Raw genomic sequence first — 11,364 nt, forward strand, 5'->3', positions numbered from 1 at the left:
TTGGCGTAGTTGTAATTTGTGGGCCGTCTGTATAGACACTAAAATCACAAAAAAAAAAATAGAAAACGCACACATGACTATCTTCCAACCTAGCCTTTACAGAGACAAGCTTCCAACCATGCTACATAATAATATGCGAAACGAAAGTTTTTAATTTACGCCACATTTTGTTAATTATCTCGCGCTTATATTTTATGAGCCTTTTGTCCATTTAATTACTCAGATGGAAAAGATTTCGAAAAGACAGATTTTATAACTCCGATTGCGTATTTAATTTTAATTAATTTATTTGTAATGAAACTTTATTTTATGTTAGTTATTAGGTAGGCGGTAATAGCCTTCGTGAATTTGCTTCACTTTTACTGTACCTACGTAATAATTGCTTTATAGTTAGTGCAAGTATTCAATCATTTCACTATAATTATAATAAACGCACACTAGATAACGCCCGCGACTTTGTCGCATATCTCTGTAGGGGGGAAGACTAACTACTGCGTCTTCAGATAGCGAAGCAAATCGCCCAGATTCTAGTTATTTATTATGAATCTATTATTGCAATCTGTTACTCTCACCTTCAATCCTGCCACTTGTAAGTGACCGATGTACCAGCCACTGGAAACCACTGTCCTTGACAGGCTAGTGTGCAACCGTGTCACCATCTGTAATATTTAATTTCAGCTATGATTCACACTGAATCCACTAAATGCCTTAAGCTTGTACAAGTAGAAAACACCAATGTTTGTACTGTCTACTTTATTGTCATAGAGATAAGTTAATCACCATGAGAACAGGGGAGCGATCGTTTACATTGTTTCCATGCCTGGTGTTCGAACGCACGACAGGACGTTCGACCACCATCACGAATTTAAGGACTTAGCGTGTGTCAATAGCTACGGCAATCTACCCAACGGGATCAAACCGCTCTCGCCGTTCAGGGGTTAACCTTCACAGCCTGAGATCGTCCTACATTACCGGTAATGTGTCCAACGTCTTTTCGACCACCCCTGCGCCTGTGCGGCCTGGGAATTGGACCAGCCCTGCGTCTTTACGACCGGGAAACTCAAGCCCTGCGCCTGTGCGGCCGGAAAATTCATGATCAAGCTCGTATGGCACTGCAACAGAGCCGTGCTGTTCATCTGTCTCCTTATTACAACTAAGAGAAGCTCGCGGCATTAATAGGTAAACTTGAGGCACTTAGCTGATATGCATCTGCATGGATGACCTGGCGCTGCCGCCCGGTGACACAGCCCAGCACACATCATTCACATATATTCACACCAACGAATGTTACTAGCGTTGCAGCACGGTGACACAGTCCAACACGCATCATTCACACTAACAATTAACTAATATATGAAGTTAAGATATTTTGGCGCGTTCGGCGGCCATCATACTCAGACATGTCGAAACTTGCATTCTTTGTTATACTAAAGGAAACCAAAGACATACTCACCATAGAGTATCGGTGTTGCTATATACAATATTTACATTCGCGGCTTCCGCGACACTCCCGCCGAGAACGGTTGATTACAACAAGGTAAGCAAATTGCGCGTCCATTCCCTTATCTTTTCAAGGGCTCGGACCGCTGCAACTCGCTTGTGACTAATGTCTTCGGATCGTTCTTCCGTATCCTCATTCGTTGTCATCAAATATTTGTCCCTCACATCAGAATCATCTCTCAGATCATTTACAACTCTATCCTTTTCCATGCTCTCAGTCTCTATGTCTACTTCATTATTTGCAACATCTGCTGTATTTTCCGTCTCATCTATGTTTTCAATTTGTCTCATTTCAATGTCATTATCATTTAACGTTTCCTTTTGTGCGTTCACCGATTCTATTGTAACAGTATCTGGTGCAGTTACCAACTCTTTGGAAACTTCATTAGATAATTTTTGGACTTCAGAATATTGTTTTGCATCTTGAAGTATCGGTTCCCATTGGACACCGTCTTCTACTTCAAGCGGATATAAGTGAGCAATAGAACGGGTGAATATAGTGTCTCCTACTTTCACTTGAGCCACTCTCGTTAAACCATCAGAACTCTTAATTAAAGAAACTATTTTACCTACTTTCCAGCCTTCACGATTTTTATCTCCTTTCAACTGAACCAACTGGCCTTCTTTTGGGATAAGTTTTGAAGTCACACGTGGTTGTTTGAGCGAGTGACTGTATCTCTCACGTAAACTCGGTAAGTAGCGATTACTAAACATTTCTTTAAATTCTTCTAACAGTATACGAGCTCTTCTCCAGCCCTGGACTAAGTTGGTCTTTGTCGATGTCCCTTGCAATGGAATGTTATCTGATGCTGTTTCTACACTGATACATCTATCCATTTGTAGAAAATCCGCAGGGGTCAGGACATGTTCTAGCTCTGAATCTACGGCTGTCAATGGTCTGGTGTTTATTATTGCTTCTATTTCCTTAACTATTGTTGCAAGTTGATTATCCTTTAAAAGATGCTTTTGAAGTGTTCTTCGCATACAATGTTTTACGAGTCCTACGAGCCGTTCGTAAAATCCTCCATACCAAGGTGCGAGTTCAGGTATGAATCGCCATTTTATTTTATTTTTAACACAGTATGCATTGGAAACTATATCAGCTATTAATTTGAAATGTAATGCGTTATCTGATGTAATTAGAGTTGGTACTCCTCTGGTCGCAATCATTCGCCTCAGAGCGAGTAAACCTTCTTCAGCTGACAAATCGTCTACCACTTCTAAGTGTACTGCTCTAACTGCCAAACATGTTAATAAGCATATCCATCTTTTGCTCGTTCCTCCTTCTGTTTTAACTAACACTGGTCCCAGATAGTCAATACCAGTAAATGTAAATGGTTTGCTATAATTTACCCTTTCATGTGGTAATGCAGGTATGGGTGGTGCTTTGAATGGTCCACCTCCATGTTTCACGCAACGTGGACATTTTTCCAACTTCTTTCGAACTTCACGTTTGCCTTGTGGTATCCAGTACTTCTGACGAATCAGGCTCAGAGTATGATTGACACCCACATGATAGTTCTCTTCATGTGTTTTTCTTATAATTTTATCAGTGAAATCACAACCTTTAGGTATAAGTATGGGGTACCTTTTGTCGAAAGACCATTCAGCATATTGAAGCCTACCCTTACATCGTAAAATTCCGTCAACGTCCTTGAACACTCCCAAATTACGACTGAGACTTGTTTCTTTACCATTTACTTCTTCTTTGAAGTATTCAGCTTGTATTTTCTTAATTTCATTTATGCTGTTATCCAGACATTCAGTCTCTACTTCTTGTTCTTTAGATGTGTTGTCTTGTATGTTGTCATCTATAGAATCTTCCAATTCTATTACCTCTGGAACCTGTTCTTGAACCTCATTGGTGTTCATCTGACCTTCTACTTCCATTTGTGAACAACTTTGCGTATCACTAGTCTTCGTCAGACCCTCCCCAACTAAAAAAGTATCGATATTGAATTTCCCTGACCAACTGTCAGGTTTCTCAAGCAAAAAATTTGGTCCATTTAACCATTTCTCTTGATCCTCCTTTGCGCTTGTTGATCTGGTAGCAACATCAGCAGGATTCAGTTCTGACGGTACGTATTTGACGATTACATTTTTATTTTGTTTGATCTCATTGATCCTTCTGGCAACAAATGGTGTTAGTAATTTAGTTGAGTTAATCCAATCAATAACAATTTGACTGTCTGTCCATAATATTTGTTTAGTTATATTTAAATCAATGAATTTAAGAACATATTGTATTAATCGGCTTCCAATCAATACGCCCAACAGCTCTAAACGAGGGATTTTTAGATTTTCTTGGTCTTTTATCGGTACTAATCTCGACTTTCCAATAACAAAACTTTTCTGATCATTTCCAACGATATAAACTACAGCTGCATAGGCTCTTGTTGAAGAGTCCGTGAAACAATGAATTTCAAAGTCGTTACATTGAGGATTCTTCATATAGCATCTAGCTAAACTTATTTCCTTGACTCCTTCCAAGTCTTCTTGAATATCCTTCCATTTTTCAACGATATCCTTGGGTAATGGTGAGTCCCATTTTATTTTCATCTTCCACAGGTCCTGCAGTAAGATTTTAGCAGCTAACAGAGTGGGAACTATAAATCCACATGGATCGAAATAAGATGCAACGCTTTTCAGAATACCTCTTTTGGTATTAGCATTGTTTATAATTTTGTTGGTCCTCAAGTGTAATGTATCATCTTTTATGTGCCAGTCTAGACCCAATACTTTTACTATCTCTTCTGGACAACAATCAGGTATTTGTTGCATGAAATCCGTTGAATTAGAACTCCATTGTCTCAAGTTCATTGAGATTTCTTGGAATGCCTCCTTTGAGTTTCTATATAACTCTTCGACTTCCTTTGCAGTGTTGGCTCCAGTCACAACGTTGTCTACATAAATGTCATTTGCTAATTTTCTAACACTTTTATTTTTGGCGTTCATCAGATGATGTTTGATTGTAGCATTTAAAATAAATGGGCTTGATATTATTCCAAATGGAACGCGAGTGAATCTAAGGTAAAGAAGATTATCTTTTGTTACTGGTTTTTTGGTATCTTTTAACCATAGAAATCTTGTGACATCTCTGTCCTGTTCTTTAAATCCAATTTGTAGAAATGCCTTTTCAACATCAGCTGTTATTCCAACCTTATAACATCTAAATTTAATTAGTAATCCTGTTAAATCTTCTAATAATAGTGGTCCACAATAAAGATATTGATTTAAACTCTTGTTATCTTTGATCTTTGCTGAAGCGTCGTATACGATTCTCAAAGGTTTTCCCGGTGTCAACACTCCATGAAATGGTATGTAATGTATTGGATGATCCTTTTCCTCTGTGTTTGGGACTTCTTCAATGATTTCATTTTCCAGTTGTTCTCTTAATGTTTGATCATATATTGTTAGAGTTCCAGAGTCTGATCTTTTAACTAAACTTACTAGACGTCCGAACGCTAATCCAAAATTAGATGGTAAGTCTGTTGGATAGTCGTTCCATGGCCAACTAATATAATATCTGTTATCTCTGTACTCAGTTGTTTCATTGAAGTGTTTGATAGCTTCTTCATCGCGACTTAATTTTGGTGAATCGGTGATTCCAATCGACTCCAAATCCCACAAACGTTTTAAGTCTCCATTGTCTAATGGTGGATCTGGTTGATTCAGTCTGACTTCACATGAAGATTGACAATATGTCAATACTGACAGTTGTTCAACTGTGTTGTTATTCTCTGAAGTTTTGCCCGAAAGCATCCATCCGAATTCCGATTCGATGAGGTATAAGTCTTCTGCAATACGAACCTTCTTCGTTGACATAATCGTGTAATAATAATCATTTCCTAGTAAAATGTCTACTCTATCTGACAATGTACCATTATCTGCTAAGATGTAATTTTCCTTGATCTTGCAGTCAAGTAAGTCCTTTTCTGGATGTGGAACTCCCTGAGATATTGAAGGTACCACGTTGGCACATACAGTCCTAATCGCTTTACTCTGTGTAACTAACCTTACTTTAACTAATGGACTTTCTATTTCCTTGGGCTTCTGTGCTCCAAACGTAAATATTGAAAGATTATTTTGCTCTTCAACTGGAAGATTCAAATCCTTGGCAATCCTTTCAGTGATATAGCTCCTTTGACTACCACAATCCATTAGAATTCGACATAGTTTTGTATTATTACCATATCCTCGAACTTCAACCACCGCAGTCTGCAATAAAGTAGTTCCCTTTCTACTGGTGTGCATTACACTAGTGCTGGTTGATCCTTTCTGTTCCGGTTTTTCTTGAAATTTACTAGGACATAACGATTGATGATGAGACCCTTGTTTCTCACAAAATTCACATTTCCTTTTTACTGTACATTTACGCATTATGTGTCCTGGTTTAAAACAAATAAAACATCTACCTCTCAATCTAGCTTTCCTTTCTTCAATGGTTCTTGCTTTGGTACAATCTTTATTGTTATGGTGTTCCCCACAGAAAATACATGACCATCTTCTTTTCTTTTCTTTAGTAAATTTGCTATAACCACTTCTTTCTGTTTCAAATTTTCTTTTAGTTGAGAAGGTTTTCTCTCTCTGATACCTATTGTTCACTTTAGGTTTAAAATTGTTCCAACGGCCTTTATTATGTTTGAATTCATTAGTATTATTCATCTTAGAAGAATGTCCTTTGTTTTGAAGAACAGTTTCCTTTACATGTAAAGTTTCCACAGTGTATTGTGGCGCTCCTTCCATGGTACTTTCCTGAGTTATCATTCGTGCTTCCTCTTTAACTGAGATCACTCTTGAAAGTTGTGTCAATATGTCTTCGACTGACTCTGTCCGGTCAGAGTCCAATCTTATTTTCATTTCATAGATAATCTCAGTTGGAAACTTTTCCATAATAAGAAATCGCATTTGATTGGAATTGGTATTTTCTCCCATAGATTGAAGTACTCGGAGATGTCGTTCTATCTCATCCAACGTTCCTTTACAATCCTCCATCTTTTCCGCTCGCTTGATTTTCTTTAGAGCGTTATGATGCGCATATACAATTTCATTTTCTTTCCCATATCGAGCCTTTAAAGTATTGACAGCAATCTGATAATTTCGATTTGTTGTTTCAAGTCCATCTATAAGTCTAGCAGCATCTCCTTTGAGAGAACTTTTGAGATACAGCAACTTGTCGACATCATTCAATTTTCTTCGGTTCATGTTTGATGTGAACTGATCCCAAAATTGGTGCCATTCAAGCAAATTACCACTAAACTCTGGTAAATGCAAATCTGGTAGTTTGCTGTATGATGAATAATCACTTGGCTGAGGTAACATCACTGACTTCTCACTCTTCATGGCTAATCTTGCCTCTAGCTCTGCTAAATTTTCTTCACCTCGAAGTTGATCATTAGTCAAATCTGATATCTCGTCTGGATTAGGGTCGTTACAAATTTTGAAATAATTATATAATTCCGTGGTAAACCGAGATAAAATTGCTTTCAATTTAGACCTAACAATCCTTGCTGATTCTAAGTTTTCATCATTTTCATGAAGAGTTTGACATAAATTGAGAGCTTGATCCGAGAGAGATTTCACTTCTTTGACAAAAGTGGACAAACGATTTAAGAGTATTTCTTCCATTTTGCAGTCAATTATTCTGGAAATATGATTTAGGCTAGGTATAATAACCTACAATAAACATAGGTAAGTATATAATAACCTATCATCAGGTATACACACTTACTCACATTTTAAATAAGTCACACACACACAAGACATTCATCCTTAGGCCAACGGTACAAGTACTTTGAAAAGTAAAAATATTTCTCATACAAGAGTTACCCCAAAATTCTACTCTATGTCAATAGCACAGGTACTTAGTCAGATAAGAATGTTTAAGCCTTTAACTATAGTAGTTGTTACTATTAACTTAATTTATTAATATAGAATTAAGTTATTTCCATATTATTGAAAAATTGAAACACCAAGTACATTATTTTAGTTATAACACTTAAGATATATAGGTACCGTCCATGTAGGTATGTATCACCATAAACTCATAATCAAGACAATGAAAAACAAATATAAAAATATTTTGAGAATTTGTTCATGCTAACTGTACGCCCTATAGCATTAACTTTAATTTTAATTCCTTTTTAGAAAAATTACTTTTGAAATATTGATTTACTTATTGCATGGAATCTGAGAGCAATAATAATAAGCAATATCTGCCATTATTTAATATTCAAAATCATTCATGGACACTGTATCTCTAAACATAAAACTTCCACTAAATTCTACAAGTCAACTTGAAACTATTTTTTCAACTCAGGTAAATTGTTCTTGCAACCATATAAAGATAATAAAATTTTGTAATTACTTATCTAACTTTGATAAATAAAGTATGTATATGCATACATACAAACAATTATTCATCCAGTACTGTGAGTCAATTTGTACTTCTGGATATTGTCTTACACATGGATAATTAGGTTTAATTTCAGTTTAGTTAGCTAGCATAAGGGTAATTAATTGTAACTTTCGTTTGAAAGTACTACTGTTCCTATAACTATAATATATCCAAAACTTACCTTTTACTAATTTCTGTAAATACTTAGAAGTAAAATACTGATCGTGACCTCGTGTGGTTGCCTAAAACAAGTACATATTCACGTTTAATTACACTAATACTGTGACTTGAAAATTTGTGGCGAGTCTTACAACGAACTTCCGATATGTCTGAATTCGAATATCTAACCGACCATCTCGCTAACTTGTTCGAATCTAGTCACATTATTGAAGTGAGTTAAGATCTATTAACACTCAACAGCAGATTTCTTCATTAAGTAATTAAAATCTTTACTAAATATAAACACAACTCATATAATAATGTTCCTATATGAAAATTTTCATAAATAGTTTTGATCTTCGATTTGACCGTGCGAATAAACTTTTCATCACAAAACTCGACATGAATAGCGTGCTCAAATTATCAAACGATAGAAATATAATGGTCGTCTTATAATGTACAAAACGAATGTGCTTACCCGTTTAATTATATTAACTTTATACTGATTCAGCGTTTTTTATGGTTTTCCAAACTCGCGTCTCTTTGTAAGAAAAATAAAAATGGCCGATGTCTGATACAGGATCGAACTTGAACTTGTGTATTTACGCGGCAAATTTGAAATATGATACTCAACTCTTTTATCTTTACGTACGGATTCCGAAATTTGTCTCAAAATTAATCTTATAATTAATCCTCTTTATTAAACTAAATTACTTGTCTATTTATACGTTTTACCACATTTAATAAATGTAATGACTAAAAAGTCTATCGTCCACAGACTCCACAGCTCACTATATATTGATATACTCTATGACCATAGATTAACTAGTAGTCTATGTTCCATGAATAAAGCTTAGCGTACATCACGCATTCATAACCACAATATCATAGACAAAGAGTATAATATACCCATCACCTATGTTTTAACTTTTAATCCTAGACGCCATTTTCTAATTACCACGTCCGGTTCAACCAATCAATCGTTCAATCAATCAACTTTCATTTATCTAAAAAATCACACTAAAATGATTCTGCATTCATACTATCCGCGTAAAATATTCCCATCATAATATTATTACGTAACCAATCTCAATTTTATAAGCAAATAGCTCATTTTACTATGAGACAGACTCGACAATCTTAGTTTCGTTAGCGAATGATACGTGGCGTTGAGAGTAACAAATTGCAATTTCTCAATAAACACGAATTAAGAATATTTTGAATTCTTAAAATTGGCAAATATTTGATTTGCAACAAATCCCAGCATCTCCACCATGTCGCATATCTCTGTAGGGGGGAAGACTAACTACTGCGTCTTCAGATAGCGAAGCAAATCGCCCAGATTCTAGTTATTTATTATGAATCTATTATTGCAATCTGTTACTCTCACCTTCAATCCTGCCACTTGTAAGTGACCGATGTACCAGCCACTGGAAACCACTGTCCTTGACAGGCTAGTGTGCAACCGTGTCACCATCTGTAATATTTAATTTCAGCTATGATTCACACTGAATCCACTAAATGCCTTAAGCTTGTACAAGTAGAAAACACCAATGTTTGTACTGTCTACTTTATTGTCATAGAGATAAGTTAATCACCATGAGAACAGGGGAGCGATCGTTTACATTGTTTCCATGCCTGGTGTTCGAACGCACGACAGGACGTTCGACCACCATCACGAATTTAAGGACTTAGCGTGTGTCAATAGCTACGGCAATCTACCCAACGGGATCAAACCGCTCTCGCCGTTCAGGGGTTAACCTTCACAGCCTGAGATCGTCCTACATTACCGGTAATGTGTCCAACGTCTTTTCGACCACCCCTGCGCCTGTGCGGCCTGGGAATTGGACCAGCCCTGCGTCTTTACGACCGGGAAACTCAAGCCCTGCGCCTGTGCGGCCGGGAAATTCATGATCAAGCTCGTATGGCACTGCAACAGAGCCGTGCTGTTCATCTGTCTCCTTATTACAACTAAGAGAAGCTCGCGGCATTAATAGGTAAACTTGAGGCACTTAGCTGATATGCATCTGCATGGATGACCTGGCGCTGCCGCCCGGTGACACAGCCCAGCACACATCATTCACATATATTCACACCAACGAATGTTACTAGCGTTGCAGCACGGTGACACAGTCCAACACGCATCATTCACACTAACAATTAACTAATATATGAAGTTAAGATATTTTGGCGCGTTCGGCGGCCATCATACTCAGACATGTCGAAACTTGCATTCTTTGTTATACTAAAGGAAACCAAAGACATACTCACCATAGAGTATCGGTGTTGCTATATACAATATTTACATTCGCGGCTTCCGCGACAGACTTCGTCCGCGAGGTATTACGTTTTTAAAAATCCGTGGAAACTCATAATTCCTGGGTTCAAAAGTAACCTGAGTAACCTATGTCTGCACCTAGTGACTATTCATCTTTTGTCAAGCCGTCACTCCGATCATGTCGATCTATCATGCAATCAGAAATCACGTAGGTCCGTTGCTCCGTTGGGGCGTGATTGAAAGGCAAGCCCACAAACAAGCACACTTTCGCTTTTGTAATATTAGTACATATTGATTTTGACGTAGCTAGCTTATCCTGAAACCATTCCTGATATAATTTAGCTTGTTTGATATTTGGCTGTTTCTAACCGACTTCAAAAAAGGAGGAGGTTCTCAATTCGTCGGAATCTTTTTTTTTAAATGTATGTTCTCCGATAACTCAAAGCCCCGACCGGACCGATTCGGATATATTTTTTTTGTTTGAAAGGTTATACTGTGCAAGTGGTCTCATATAAATTTTGTGAAGATCTAATGAATATCTTCGGAGATGGAGAACAGAACTTCTCAATGGAATCTCAATGGATAAGAGCAAATTGCTCGCGATCAGTGTAATAGCTTAGTAAACAGTAGGGTTTTAACTGAGCATAGCATATAGTACAGTGGGGCCACTAAAAATTGTAAAGTAAAAAATTTTCAAAAGGAAATTGACAGGAAATGTCCTGTAAAAACCTACTCTAAGAAAGTATGGTATGTATCTATTAGATACCTAACTAGGCGTTTAGCTGAACTTGCAAATGGGTTAGTGTCTACTTACTGAAATAAGATCAAAAGTGTTGACAGGCAGTATCCTATAAAAAGCCTACCCTACAAAAAGTATAGTAAGCACCTAATAGACATTAGGCGTTTTCTTACAACAACAGCAAGTGTCTTGTATCGGATCACGAAGAAGGTCTAATGTCTATCGTCGCCATTTCCATTGTAACGGACGAATTTACACTGCGTAATGGCGGGTCTGTAATCTGAGGCTATA

At 37.0% G+C, this 11,364-nt stretch overlaps 2 protein-coding genes and 1 long non-coding RNA gene across 3 annotated transcripts; all 3 read right to left on the bottom strand.

Moving 5' to 3' along the window:
* Nucleotides 1-570: 570 nt before the first annotated feature.
* Nucleotides 571-2,346, bottom strand: LOC123868049. Its single transcript, XM_045910393.1, has 2 exons — nt 1,454-2,346; nt 571-659 (listed from the first exon to the last, which is right to left on the bottom strand). Exon 1 carries the CDS (start codon nt 2,335-2,337, stop codon nt 1,528-1,530), a length of 810 nt encoding a protein of 269 aa, XP_045766349.1. The 5' UTR covers nt 2,338-2,346; the 3' UTR covers nt 571-659; nt 1,454-1,527.
* Nucleotides 2,347-2,429: 83 nt separating this feature from the next.
* LOC123868461 lies at nt 2,430-8,231 on the bottom strand. Its single transcript, XM_045911001.1, has 3 exons — nt 8,079-8,231; nt 2,531-7,144; nt 2,430-2,451 (listed from the first exon to the last, which is right to left on the bottom strand). Exons 2-3 carry the CDS (start codon nt 7,126-7,128, stop codon nt 2,430-2,432), a joined length of 4,620 nt encoding a protein of 1,539 aa, XP_045766957.1. The 5' UTR covers nt 7,129-7,144; nt 8,079-8,231.
* A 239-nt stretch (nt 8,232-8,470) lies between these two features.
* On the bottom strand, nt 8,471-10,380 carry LOC123868054. Its single transcript, XR_006796572.1, has 2 exons — nt 10,328-10,380; nt 8,471-9,533 (listed from the first exon to the last, which is right to left on the bottom strand). It is a non-coding gene; the product is annotated as an uncharacterized LOC123868054 (long non-coding RNA).
* Between the last annotated feature and the right edge of the window lie 984 nt (nt 10,381-11,364).

This window comes from Maniola jurtina, chromosome 9 (assembly GCF_905333055.1).
Source record: "Maniola jurtina chromosome 9, ilManJurt1.1, whole genome shotgun sequence".
In the NCBI taxonomy this organism is placed as follows: domain Eukaryota; kingdom Metazoa; phylum Arthropoda; class Insecta; order Lepidoptera; family Nymphalidae; genus Maniola; species Maniola jurtina.

Excerpts from the sequence above, each read along its gene's own strand:
- LOC123868461 (XM_045911001.1), bottom strand. The coding sequence starts at position 7,128 with ATGGAAGAAATACTCTTAAATCGTTTGTCCACTTTTGTCAAAGAAGTG. Across the intron at positions 2,452-2,530 it reads ATACCTGAACTCGCACCTTG|GATAATCAACTTGCAACAAT; the intron begins GTATGGAGGATT and ends CATCTTTTAAAG.
- LOC123868049 (XM_045910393.1), bottom strand. The coding sequence starts at position 2,337 with ATGGATAGATGTATCAGTGTAGAAACAGCATCAGATAACATTCCATTG.